Source organism: Cryptomeria japonica, chromosome 10 (genome assembly GCF_030272615.1).
Source record: "Cryptomeria japonica chromosome 10, Sugi_1.0, whole genome shotgun sequence".
Lineage (NCBI taxonomy): Eukaryota > Viridiplantae > Streptophyta > Pinopsida > Cupressales > Cupressaceae > Cryptomeria > Cryptomeria japonica.
The window spans coordinates 491,894,532-491,909,083 of record NC_081414.1 but is presented as its reverse complement, the minus strand read 5'-3'; the positions used below and the strand labels follow the sequence as shown (position 1 = coordinate 491,909,083).

Genomic DNA, 14,552 nt, shown 5'->3' with positions numbered 1-14,552 from the left:
TTCTGTAGTTTTTGAGTGAGATTAGGTGCGTCCAACTTGTGTCAGACATGTCTATTCTAGCTTCAAAATGCAATTGTACCAACGACATGCATTGACATACATGGGACGCATCTATTATGACTCCAAAACGGATCTATCGTACCAATGACATGCATCAACATACATGTACGAGAATAAATATATATGCAAATACATGTGACACGCACCTAATAGCTACATGAAAGAGAAAGTGAGGTAAAATGTTTTGTTTCAAATTGAGCTTCTTTTATGTGGTCTTGACCTCGTTTACATGTTATGGTTTGCCTTTGATGCAAACAGACTCCGGAAAATCAGGTTGTTGACTGGCTGATGCAACCATTCCTTGGTTGTGCATGACCTTCTCTTGTTTAGGAGTTGATCTAATGTTTGTTGACAATTAGGAGTTGATCTCCTATTTGTTTGACGATAGCAAACATGGCACCATTTTTATCTGCCTAACATGGAAAAAGGAAGACTAATGCATGAATGAAAACATTATTGTTAAAGGGCTCCTTGTTGAAGCACCCTGCATCTATTCTGGGTCATTGTTGAAGGGACATTTATGGGACTACACTTTTCTGTGTCATGTTGCGGCTTGGGGTATGTTGAAATCCGCCTTTATAACTCGTATTTTTCTTGTTTTGGTTTGGATTTTGTTTAAAATCATCACGGTTTGCATTGTTTGTTTGTGTTTCTAGTTTGCCTTTATATGTAGCCAGAATAGCTTCAGCCTATGTAGCATATTTGCTTGTTTTGAAGCCAGAATAGACACATATCGTCGTGTTAGGGTTAGAGACCGCTAGGGTTAGGCTTTCTTTTTTTGATCTAATGAGCAGCTGAGAATAATGGAAACAGGGCATAATATTTTCATAGTTTATTTTGTCTATGTTTTATTTTGTTGTTTTCCTTTGTATTACAGAGGACATGTTTGTTGAATTGCAAGGTCTGAGGATCATTTGCATCACCTTTTTCAATATGTGTGTGTGTGTGTGTGTGTGTGTGTGTTTCTTCACACATACACACACACACACACACGCACGCACACATGCGCGCGCGCACACACACACACACACGCACACATGTGCGCACGCACACATGTGCGCACGCACACACACACACACACACACACACACACACTAGCACACGCCAAACCACAAACAAACAAAGAAAACCCAATCAAGCCTTCAACAGTGAGCCAAAATATACATAGCCTGCCAAACCCATATATATATATATATATATGAAGCAATATACAAACAAACACACACACACGCCAATGGTTGTTTATTTTTTTCTGGCTTTTAATGTGTGTGTATAAGAACGAGCATTTCATCTTTAATAGCTCTATTCACTATGGAATATTGACACATATAATTATGGAAATATACATACCTTTAAAATCTTGTAGATCTTCTTCACTTCGCAAACCCACAAATAGTAAACCTTGGTATCCTAACACGACCATGCTGCAAAATGATGCCTAATTTTTCATAGACAAAACACAAATTGACACAGGAAATAAAAACATAAATTTATTGAATGTCTTAGGGTTTCAAATTACCGCAGCTGCCTAAGCCTCCACCCAAATCATTGTCCTCTTAACACCTCCCAACCACCTCTGCGATACAAAAATGATATAAAAAATTGCAATCGAAAACACAGGTTTGACGAAGGAATCATAAAACTATCATTATCTGTTAGGGTTTGAATTTACCGATGCCGCCATAACCCTACACAACAATCTTCAATCATCCCACCCACCTGTGCACTACAATACCTCCTCCCTGCACATGAAAAAACCCGCATGTTAAGGGATTGACCCTATTTTTTACCCTAAATTGGTGGGAATATTCATATTTTTTACTTTTCACGGAGGACTCAACCCAGTAATGGGGGGTCTGTGGCTGACCAATACTAAACACCACCATTTGGCTATTGCAGTTCTTTTTCTAATCGTTGGTCATATGTATAGAACCAATTGGGTTATTGGTCATAACCTCAAGGATATTTTGGAAGCTCATAAAGGTCCATTTATAGGGGAAGGACATAAAGGTCTTTACGAGATCTTAACTACTTCATGGCATGCTCAATTAGCTCTTAACCTAGCTATGTTAGGGTCTTTAACTATTGTCGTAGCTCACCATATGTATTCTATGCCTCCCTATCCATATCTAGCTACTGACTGTGGTACCCAACTATCTCTGTTCACGTACTATATGTGGATTGGTGGATTTCTCATAGTTGGCGTTGCTGCACATGCAGCTATTTTTATGGTAAGAGAATATGATCCAACTACTCAATACAACAATCTTTTAGACCGTGTTATGAGACATCGTGATGCAATTGTATCACACCTCAACTGGGCATGTATTTTCTTAGGTTTTCATAGTTTTGGTCTATATATTCATAATGATACTATGAGTGCTTTAGGATGTCCTAAAGATATGTTTTCAGATACTGCTATACAATTACAACCTATCTTTGCTCAATGGGTACAAAACACTCATGCTTTAGCACCCAGTTCGATAGCTACTGATGCAACAGCAAGCACCAGCTTAACCTGTGGAGGTGGCGATTTTATAGAAGTAGGTGCCAAAGTGGCTTTGTTACCTATTCCATTAGGAACTGTGGATTTTTTAGTACACCATATTCATGCATTTACTATCCATGTGACTATATTAATATTACTGAAAGATGTTTTATTTGCTCGCATATCTCGTTTAATACCTGATAAAGCGAATCTTGGTTTTTCGTTTTCCTTGCGATGGGCCTGGTAGAGGAGGAACATGTCAAGTATCTGCCTGGGATCATGTCTTCCTAGGATTATTCTAAATATATAATGCAATTTCGGTAGTAATATTTCATTTTAGTTGGAAAATGCAGTCTGATGTTTGGGGTAGTATAAGTGATTAGGGAGTGGTAACTCATATTACAGGAGAAAACTTTGCACAGAGTTCCATTACAATTAACGGGTGGCTTCGTGACTTTCTATGGGCACAAGCTTCTCAAGTAATCCAATCTTACGGTTCTTCATTATCTGCCTATGGCCTTTTATTCTTAGGTGCTCATTTCATTTGGGCCTTTAGTTTAATGTTCCTATTTAGTGGTCGTGGATATTGGCAAGAACTTATTGAATCTATTGTTTGGGCTCATAATAAATTAAAAGTTGCTCCTACCATCCAGCCAAAAGCCTTGAGTATTGTCCAAGGACGTGTTGTAGGAGTCGCTCATTACCTTCTGGGTGGAATCATCACAACATGGGCGTTCTTCCTAGCAAGAATTATTGTAGTAGGATAATGACTAGGAGGATTTGAAAAGCATAATGGCATCAAGATTTCCAAAGTTCAGCCAAGGCTTGGCCCAGGACCCAACTACTTGTTGTATTTGGTTTGGTATTGCTACTACACATGACTTTGAGAGTCATGATGTGTTGGCATTTTTGATGATTATGTTGTGATTGTCATTGATGGACACACACTTGCATTGAGATCATTTTTTTATGTATTAATTAAAGCTCAACCGATACATGTTCCAACCGGTATGATGCATTATAGTCCTTAGACTATTGGTGTTTTGCAGAAAGTGATTACCGATCTAAAGCGGCATGTTAACCACAAGTGGTTCAAGGATCTCAAGCGGTACGAAGGATCAAATCGGCAGGTCACATATTTCCCAGTCTTCATTTTGTCAAACCGGCAACCGGCATTTTGCTTGAACCGGTATTTTTTATGAATCGGTAATACTCTGTGATGAGTTACCAACTGACATTTTGTGATGAGTTACCATCCACCGATTGTTTGACGGTGCCGACACTTTAACGGTGCTTTTATGTCATGTTACCAGATACATCTAGATGCATTGAACCTAGGAAATTGTATTGTAATTCTATTGGACCGACATGAAATCAGATTCCTTTATAAGGACATCATGTCTAGGGTTTTAGGTTGTTGTTGATGTTATTGCTAGGGTTTAAGGTGGTTGAGGAGTTAGAGAGTATGAATGTGTATAAGACTAAAGTAATGTTGGAATGCATTAGGAATGAGCTATCAAGGATCTAACCAAGCAATCTGTGCTATTTGCTAGATCACTCACTTGTTGATTACTCACATCTTTGACAAGTCTATATCCCTTAATCGGGTAGGCCCAAAAGCCTTTTGTAAATCCTCTAACAAGGTGGTTCACATATGTGGATCTAAAATCCTCTAGAAAGGTAGTCTTTAATCGAACTTATCTCCTAATAGAGATTGAGATTCCTAACAGGATCTGTTCTGGTAAAGAACATTGTATGACCTTAACCGGTCTGACCTTAACCGGTCTGGTTCCTATTCTGCAGATAGTTACTTGTGAGTTCCATCTCACCGTGGTTTTTCCCATTTGGGCTTCCACGTCAAAATCTCTTATGTTATGGTGTTTGTGCTTCTGTGGGTGAATGCATTATTTGCTATTTGGTTTGCATGTGTGCTAATCGGTTTGTCTGCTAAACTATTTTACCGGTTTACTGTTAGTCTAGCAAAGTGTTTAAGTGCAAAGATTTTTGGCATACTAATTCACCCCCCCCTCTTAGTATTCATCAATTGCTATCAAAGCCTACCTTTTTATAAGTTTAACCACTTGGAAAGAGATATCAGGGAATACACATTGAGGGAACTTACTCATCGGCTCACTCAGTCTGAGAAAACCTATGATGATCTTATGGTCAAATACAAGGCACCTCAAGCAAAAAGGAGAGAAAATGCTGAAAAGTTGATGGAGCTATCTGAAAATAGTTCTTCTGATGAAGTGGACATGGAAGCCTTGATTCAAGAAGTAGAAAAGTTGAATGAATCCAATTCCAACCTGAGAAAAGAATTGGAAGGACTGACTATTTGAATGTGCCAAGAGCTTGAGAACCAGAGGAAAGCTGAAGATCTGGTCAAAGATAAAGATCATGAAAACTCCAAGCTGAAGCAAGAGATCAGTGCCCTAACTGCTCAACTCCATGTGAGCAAAGTGGAAAAGGAAGACATGCAAGGAGAACTGAACATTGCCATCTCTGAGAATGAAAACCTAATGGAAACAAATGCTGCTATTTCCAAAGAACTCTCTAAGTCAAAGGAAATACTTGCTAAGTTCAACAAGAGTACTGTCAAGCTAGAGAAAAAGATTGAATCTGCCAAACCTGTTAAGAATACTAATGGACTTGGTTATTCTGGTCATGAGGAAGGTGAGACCTCTGGTACAAATGCTGGAGCATCAAAGAATCAACCGGCATCAAAGGATAAAGGTAAGCAAAAGTTTAAACCCGTTTTCTTTAACTGTCTTAAAGAAGGACATATTGCCAATGTGTGTAGGAGTAAGGCTTACAATAATTTTCCTTATTTTCTAAATGATAAGCCTAGATCCTATAAATTCAATGGTAACTGTTATGCATGCAATAAGTTTGGGCATAGAGCATCTGAATGCAGGTCTGTTATGAATAACACTGGAAGATGTCCTCAGAGGACCCAAGGAGTTGGTCCTGAACCTTTTGTGAACCGGAATCACAACCGGTTTAATGCCTTCAATCATCAGCCAAGAAGCGGTGGCTATCAAGCGGCAACTGGATGGAGAGAAAACTGTATGGTCTGTCATGGTCATGGTCACACTGCTGCAACATGCAGGAGGAAGAATGACAACATCAATAATGGACCTTGGAGAGCACCTGGATTGGTCTGCTATCACTACAACAAACCGGGTCACATTGCTAGATTTTGTAGATCAAGAAAGAACATATCGGATGACATACCGGTCACTCTAGAAGGAAATATAGATGTTGACATTGTTCAAGCGGATATGAACAAAACCTGGAAGAAGAAACCAGCGGTGTTACAAGAAGAACCGGTTTCTGCATCTAGTGTGGAAATATCAGAACCGGCAAACTAAGCATCAAAAAAGCTTAGGGGGAGCAAACGAAAAAATGTTTCGAACCCCCGGTTTACACTAGTAAAAGAACTTAACCGGTATACAATACCTGTCATTTGGCGGAAGACCAGAAACGATAAAAGGCAAATTAGGGTTTATGCCCTAATGGTGGAGCATTAATTGCGGTAGGTGAGGAATATGTTTAAAAGGAATTTTCAAATCATTTCTCATGATCATCTTTCGAAGCGAAGAAGGTTTTCAAGAGCAGAGCGATGAAAAAGTGATTTGTGCTATGATTCAGAGAAATTTTAGAAACCTTGAAGGAGATTCAAAAGCTAATTGCAATCGGTCAAGAGAAGAACTCAAATCAGTGATTTAGCAACCGACGAAGTGAAAGGCAAAGTGGAATTTGCAAAGCCCTAAATTCTTGACTTTCGAAAGGTATTTCTCGAGCTTTATGTTTTGTCATGGCTTCCACATCGCATGATAGTTCTAGTGCAACTGTCGATTCTATGGACTTCATTCAAAGAAAATTGAAATATAATGCTTTGTCACAAGTACCGGCTGGGGTTATAGTAGAAGAAGGGATTTCAGATTATATAGACTGCAAAATCGAAGACCTAGAGTCTCTTGTGATCCATTCACAGCTAGGTCTATTTTGTGGGAAAGATAAAAAAGATCAAACCGGAATATAGCATTTTGGAGAAGAAGAAACTTCACAATGCGGTTTACTTCCTAGAAGATTTCACAGATGACCACATTAGAATTATTCTGAGTAGAGTTCATGGTGACAAGATGTACCTCTAGAGAATGCATGATATCACTCCTCAAGCTATTCATGTCATCACCGATTTCTACAATACAGGGGAAGTGCTAGCCCTAAGGAAGGTCAGCAAGACAGAAATGTCCAAGCTCACCGGTTCAATGAGCGACTCATGAGGAATGACTGTTAATTCCATCAAGGATGACCTCGTGAAATATGTGTGTATTGTGATTGGATACCGAACGTTCTCAGCTAGTAGAATTAACTCTGTATCTGCTGCAACGGTAAATGCTGCTTATCGGATGATCAAGGAAGATGCATCATTCAACCTCTGCACTGGTATGCAAAGGCAACTCCTGTTGAATCTGAAATCAATCAAACAAGATAATGCATTGAAGTTCAAGTTTGGTCAACTACTGGTCGGATTATTCTTTTATTTCCAAGGATACTTCCCAGGAGTGGGAGACATTTAGTGGTCTACGGACCAACCGATTACCAAGTAGATTAAAGAAATCCTGCAAGCAGTTGGAACCGGTTACCTTGATGTTCTGAACAAGTACTTTGATGAGTTCAGAAGCAAGATGAGCCTAAGGGTGAGGATATTCGGTGACATTGTCAAGAAGTATGAAGATGATATCTGCTTTATCATCAAAGTTGATCAATGCATAATGGAGGCAGTTGAGCCCAGATAGGAAGAAGTGGAGCCTATGGGCTATGAGGTGATGTATGATATGCTAGATGGGTATGCCTCTACCCTAATCGCCTCACCCCTAGATCCCAAGGCAAAGAGAATTGGCACCTATCTAGAAAGGTTTGCACTAGTTGAAGAACCTCCTGAAAAGAAAGGAAAGGTAGTGCCTTCAGCATCGGCACCAGTTAATGCAACCAGTCCCAAAGTGACCAAGTGGTCACCTGCAAAGAAGAAACTGGTAGCAGCACCTGCAAAAGTGTTTGAGAGAAAGAGGAAGACAAGGAATGTCTCACCAGACTCAGAAGAAACTGTGTCTGAGGAAAAACCTAAGAAGACATGACAAGCAAAGAAAAAGACAAATAATGAACCGACATCATTGGCACCAGTAAATATTGACATCTCCTCCTACAAACCTTTGACACATTGTCAAAGAACTATCAAAAACATTAGGAGAAAAGTTGAATGATTTGATTTATTGTTTTGATGACTTTAATGATGATGAAAAGGAAGTAGTTGAAAAAGAAATCATTCAGTATTTATGTGTTAATGACCAGTCGCCTTCAAAAATTAGATCTGAGACACCAGATTATTTGTATAATTCCTTAGACAATAAATGGCGCATTGCCATAGAGAAGGAACAGGAAATGAGAGAGAAAGTTTTTGCTGAACATTTTCCTGATGTATCAAATTCAAAACTGTTTGAAGTAATGAATAAATACAAAGGCCTCTTCTTCATGAGAAGAAGAAGACTCCTATTACTAGAAGGAAAGGGTCAAGAAGTGCTAAAAAATACACACACTCTTTCTCTAGAAGCTCTTAAGATGCATAGAGTGGCTGAAGCCAATAGGAAGGCTGAACAAGAACCGGATGAAGTGTTTGACAATGAAGGAAACCCGATTACTGAACCCATAGACACTATTGATGTCGATGCTCTGGATGGAGAGGATGTTGCTCAGGGTACACCATCGAAAGCAACAGGACAGGAGAAGCAGGCAAAATAGGAAGTAAAGCAAAAGGAAACAAAGGACAAAAAGGAGGAAGGAAAGAAGCAAGTGGAGAAGAAGAAGAATGAAGAGGAGAAGAAGAAGAAGAAGAATGAAGAGGAGAAGAAGAAGAAGGATGAAGAGGAGAAGAAGAAAAAGGAAGAGGACAAGAAGAAGAAGAAGGAAGAAGATGAGGAGAAACGGAAACAGGAAGAAAAGAGAAAAGTAGTAGAGAAGAAAAGAAAGGAAGAGGAGAAGAGAAAGGAAGAGGAGAAACGAAAGGAAGTAGAAAAGAAGAAGGAAGAGGAAGATAAGGTAGAGGAGAAGAGGAAGGAAGCAGAGAAGAAGAAGACAGAGGAGGATAAGGAAGAGGAAAAGAGAAAAGAAGCGGAGAAGAAGAAGGCAGAGGAGGACAAGGAAGCAGAAGTGGCAAAGAGCACACAGATGGAGACTCCTAAGGCAACCGATAGTCAAACCAAACCGACTGACCTCACTAGTCCCATTGACCTCCAGTCTACAAGTGAAATGGAGCTACTACAGAGCATCAAGGTTGCTCAAGAACGCCTTGAAGTAATATGGAGGAAAAAGGAACAAGATGTGATCCAAGCGACGGTGGACACTCTTACTGGTTTGTTACCCAGCACAAACCACCCTAGCACTGACTCATCATTAGCCCAATTGAAGCTCCTATGCACAGTAGTGGATGATCAAGTGCAGAGCTTAGAGGAGGTAGCAGAGGCAAATGCCAAGAAAGAGCATCAAAAGGCTCTCAACATTGCCCTGGTGAAGAAGCTTAATGAGCTCCAATCTGAACTGCAAAAAGCACAGAAGGATATAAGAAATGCTCTAGATGAGGGGAATCTTCTACTCAACAAGATTTGCCAACCCCATTTGTTTTGTGACGATGTGCTTGAGCAAAAGCTTCAATCTAATTTGCAGTTATATATGAGCACCTTCAAGTTGTCGTATGACTCTTTTATAGCTTATGGGGAAACCTTTACCAATTTCATATCCAGTCTACTAAAATAGAGCATGAGATCAGCACCCGGTTACGAGAATTGCAGGAGCTACAACTCGTTCTACTCCAACATCTGCAAATACTTCAAAAGTGCTATCTCAATCTGGATGCCTTAACGACAACACAGGAGATGAGCACAATAGATGCCATGAAAGAACAAATCTCCCAGATGTAGACAGAGAAAGAAGTAGCCACCTCCCTACTTGAGTCTTGGTCTTTATCTATGAAACAATTCTTGTAGGACTTTAAATCTGTTTTTGACAAGTTTTATTCTTTACTGTCATAAACACTTATTATTTTTGAAATAGGTGTTAGTCTATAATATTTTTGTCATTGTTGGCAAAGGGGGAGAAGTATAAATTTTGAATGTTTTGATGTATACTTTCATGTTATTTCTGTTAAGAAGTAGTATACATTATATTTTCTGCAAAAGGGATAGTGTATATGCTTAGGGGGGGTAATTTTGATTCTGGCATATTTTTGTTGTAAAACACTTAGATGTCAAAATTTCCTAAGTGTTGCCATCAATGCCAAAGGGGGAGATTGTTGGTATTTTTTGATGATTATGTTGTGATTGTCATTGATGGACACACACTTGCATTGAGATCATTTTTTTATGTATTAATTAAAGCTCACCTGGTACATGTTCCAACCGATATGATGCATTATAGTCCTTAGACTATTGGTGTTTTGCAGAAAGTGATTACCGATCTGAAGTGGCATGTTAACCACAAGCGGTTTGAGGATCTCAAGCGGTATGAAGGATCAAAGCGACAGATCACATATTTCCCAGTCTTCATTTTGTCAAACCAGCAACCGACATTTTGCTTGAACCGGTATTTTGTATGAAATGGTAATACTCTGTGATGAGTTACCAATTGACATTTTGTGATGAGTTACCATCCACCGATTGTTTGATAGTGCTGACACTTTAACAATGCTTCTTGTGTCATGTTACCAGATACGTCTAGATGCATTGAACCTAGGAAATTGTATTGTAATCCTGCTGGACCGACATGAAATCAGATTCCTTTATAAGGACATCATGTCTAGGGTTTTAGGTTGTTGTTGATGTTATTGCTAGGGTTTAAGGTGGTTGAGGAGTTAGAGAGTATGAATGTGTAGAAGACTGAAGTAATGTTGGAATGCATTAGGAATGAGCTATCAAGGATCTAACCAAGTAATCTGTGCTATTTGCTAGATCACTCACTTGTTGATTACTCACATCTTTGACAAGTCTGTAGCCCTTAACCGGGTAGGCCCAAAAGCCTTTTGTAAATCCTCTAACAAGGTGGTTCACATCTGTGGATCTAAAATCCTCTAGCAAGGTAGTCTTTAATCAGACTTATCTCCTAACAGAGATTGAGATTCCTAACAGGATCTGTTCTAGTAAAGAACATTGTATGACCTTAACCGGTCTAGTTCCTATTCTGCAGATAGTTACTTGTGAGTTCCATCTCACCTTGGTTTTTCCCATTTGGGTTTCCATGTCAAAATCTCTTGTGTTATGGTGTTTGTGCTTTTGTGGGTGAATGCATTATTTTCTATTTGGTTTGCATGTGTTGTAACCGGTTTGTCTGCTAAACTATTTTACCGGTTTATTATTAGTCTAGCAAAGTGTTTAAGTGCAAAGATTTTTGGCATACTAATTCACCCCCCCCTCTTAGTATTTATCATGATGATATTACCGAAGAACATCTTTATCAAAAGACTTTTTCTTCTCACTTTGGTCAGTTAGCTATAATCTTTCTGTTGACCTCTGGTAATTTGTTCTACGTAGCTTGGCAAGGCAGTTTTGAAGCATGGGTTTGCAACCCCTTACATGTAAGACCTATTGCTCATGCAATTTGGGATCCTCATTTTGGTCAACCAGTCGTAGAAGCCTTTACCCGAGGAGGTGCCCCCGGTTCGGTCAATATTTCTTATTCCGGTGTTTATCTGTGGTGGTATACAATTGTCATACGCACTAATGAAGATCTTTATACTGGAGCTCTTTTCTTGCTATTTCTTTTTGCTCTCTTTTTAACAACGGGTTGGTTGCATCTACAACCTCAATGGAAACCAAGTGTTTCATGGTTTAAAAATGTTGAATATCGTCAAAATCATCATTTGTCAGGGCTTTTTGGAGTCAGTTCTTTGGATTGGACGGGGCATTTAGTTCATGTCGTTATTCCTGAATCAAGAGGAGAACACATAAGATGGGATAATTTTTTAGATGTATTACTGCATCCCGAAGGGTTGGAACCACTTTTTATAGTTCAGTGGAATCTTTATGCTCAAAATCCCGATTGTAGTAGTCATTTATTTGGTACTACTAAAGGGGCGGGAACTTCTATTCTAACTCTTCTCGGGGGATTTCACCCACAAACACAAAGTTTGTGGCTAACTGTTATCGTGCATCATCATTTAGCTATTGCATTTGTGTTTTTCATTGTTGGTCATATGTATAGAACCAACTTTGGGATTGGACATAGTATAAAAGATATTTTAGAAGCACATGTTCCTCTGAAAGGCTTATTAGGACGCGGGCATAAGGGTCTTTACAACACAATCAATAATTCTCTTCACTTTCAATTAGGTCTTGCTCTATCTTCTTTGGGAGTTGTTACTTCCTTGGTAGCTCAACACATGTATTCTTTACCTACCTATACATTCATAGTGCAAGATTTTACTACCCAAGTTGCATTGTATACTCATCATCAATACATTGTCGGATTCATTATGATAGGGGAATTTTCTCATGGAGCTATATTTCTCATTAGAGATCATAATCCAGAACAGAAAATCTCTCATTTTTGTTGGGTTAGTTTACTCCTAATTTTTTATACCTTGGGACTTTATGTTCATAATGATGTTATGCTTGCTTTTGGTACTCCAGAAAATCAAATCTTGATTGAACCCATATTTTCTCAATGGATACAATCTTCTCATGGTAAGACCTTATATGGTTTTGATGTACTCTTATCTTCAGCAAATGATCCAACATTCAATGCTGGCAAAAGCTTATGGTTACCCGGTTGGTTGAGTGTTATTAACAATAATAAAAATTCACTATTCTTAACAATTGGTCCCAGAGACTTTTTGGTTCATCATGCTATTGCTCTAGGTTTGCATACAACTACATTGATTTTAGTAAAAGGTTCTTTAGATGCATGCGGTTCTAAGCTAATGCCTGATAAGAAAGATTTTGGTTGTAGTTTTCCTTGCGATGGTCTGGGACGGGGGGGTACTTGCGATATTTTGGCCTGGGATGCTTTTTATTTAGCAGTTTTCTGGATGTTGAATACCATTGGATGGGTTACTTTCTATTGGCATTGGAAGCATATTACCTTATGGCAGGGAAATGTAGCTCAATTTAATGAGTCTTCCACTTATTTAATGGGATGGTTAAGAGATTATCTTTGGTTAAATTCTTCACAACTAATTAATGGATACAATCCTTTTGGTATGAACGGTTTATCTGTATGGGCATGGATGTTCTTATTTGGGCATCTTGTTTGGGCTACTGGATTTATGTTTCTTATTTCTTGGCATGGATATTGGCAAGAACTGGTTGAAACTCTTGCATGGGCTCATGAACGTACACCTTTGGCTAATTTAGTTCGATGGAGGGATAAGCCAGTATCTCTTTCCATTGTTCAAGCGCAATTAGTTGGATTAGCTCACTTTTCTGTAGGCTATATATTCACCTATGCAACTTTCTTAATAACCTCTATAGCAGGCAAATTCGGTTAATTCTTTTTCATTTTATTCAAATATTTATATTTTCTATCTAATCTCTATGCATAAAAAGAAAGAGTAATCCACGTAATACTTCTCCATCTCAAATTTGATCTATATTTTTATATAAACTAGCTGAATCATTATGGCAAGAAAAAGTCTCATTCAAAGAGAGAAAAAGAAACAAAGATTGGAAAGGAAATATAATTTGCTTCGCCAATATTTGAAAAAAGAGATGAGCGAAGTCTCATCACTGGATGATAAATTGGATATTTATAGAAAATTACAATCTCTACCGCGTAATAGTGCACCTACACATCTTCGTCGATGTTGTTTGAAGACTGGAAGACCCAAAGCCAATTATAGAGAATTTGAATTATCCAGATGTATAATCCGTGAAATGGCTCACGCATGTTTGTTGGCTGGGGTAACCAAATTGAGTTGGTAGGTTAAAAAAAAATTGTTTAAAGTTATTGTTATGCTATTCTCCCTCCCTATATATATAGGGGGAGGGAGAATAGCATACCCAAGGGATTGCTCGATGTACCCATTCTGGGGTATTATAAAAAAGGTAATATGAGGGGATAGCGCAAAGTAGAGCAGTTTGGTAGCTCATAAGGCTTGTAACCTTGAAGTCACAGGTTCAAATCTCATCTCCGCAAAGACACAATAAGTTTTTTATATCCAAAAAGGATGGTTCATCCCATTTATCTTGGCCTTATGTATAAAGAAGATAAAAATACAACTAAATGGATAACTAGTTCATAATTCTATTCTATACTACAGATGGGCAGGTAGCGGGAATCGAACCCGCATCTTTTCCTTGGCAAGGAGAAATTGTACCATTCAACCATACCTACATTTGACTTGTTATATGGGTATAATATATACCCATATATTACCATTCTATGTAGGTAAATTTTTCAATTTGAATAGACTGATTGATCAATTATCAATCATACTAATAAAAAAAACCTCTCCCTTGAGTACTCTCATTACCTGGAATTTTTTAATTTATCGTAAATTCCCTTATCACCCTCTTTCTCACAGCATAAACAAAGCAAGCAAAGGCAAAGGTAATAGCATAAGTATCATGAGATCTATCAGCACCAAGAGCAATGGGAGAGGCACAAACAGTAACAAAGATAGCAGAACTAGCACCACCACCACCTACCACCATATACCAAATATAAGCTCGAAAAACTGCCACTTGCTCCTTGGCTTTCCAAGGGCAAAAATGTGTCTCATTTTCTAGACAAAAAGAAATTCAGTAATGAAGTCATTGTAGCCCAACTAACTATGCCCTATTTGGAAAATAGAGAGATCGACTTGGATTTATTGGAAACTATTTTGTATCTCAAGAGTTGCTTCCAAGATAACAAGAATGATTTTTTGAGGATTTTTACTGATGAAAGGCGAAGATCTATGCCACTTGTAACAGGGACTTTAAAGACAACTCGCGTTATGCATTCGGTCGAC

At 38.5% G+C, this 14,552-nt stretch overlaps 1 protein-coding gene and 1 pseudogene across 1 annotated transcript; both read left to right on the top strand.

The window, feature by feature from the left end:
• Positions 1-603: 603 nt before the first annotated feature.
• LOC131039380 (photosystem I P700 chlorophyll a apoprotein A1-like) lies at positions 604-3,315 on the top strand (annotated as a pseudogene).
• Positions 3,316-3,340: 25 nt separating this feature from the next.
• Positions 3,341-13,088, top strand: LOC131039456 (photosystem I P700 chlorophyll a apoprotein A2-like). Its single transcript, XM_057972235.2, has 2 exons — positions 3,341-3,447; positions 11,021-13,088. The coding sequence occupies exons 1-2, from the start codon at positions 3,341-3,343 to the stop codon at positions 13,086-13,088; spliced, it is 2,175 nt and encodes a 724-aa protein (XP_057828218.2).
• The last annotated feature ends 1,464 nt before the right edge of the window (positions 13,089-14,552 follow it).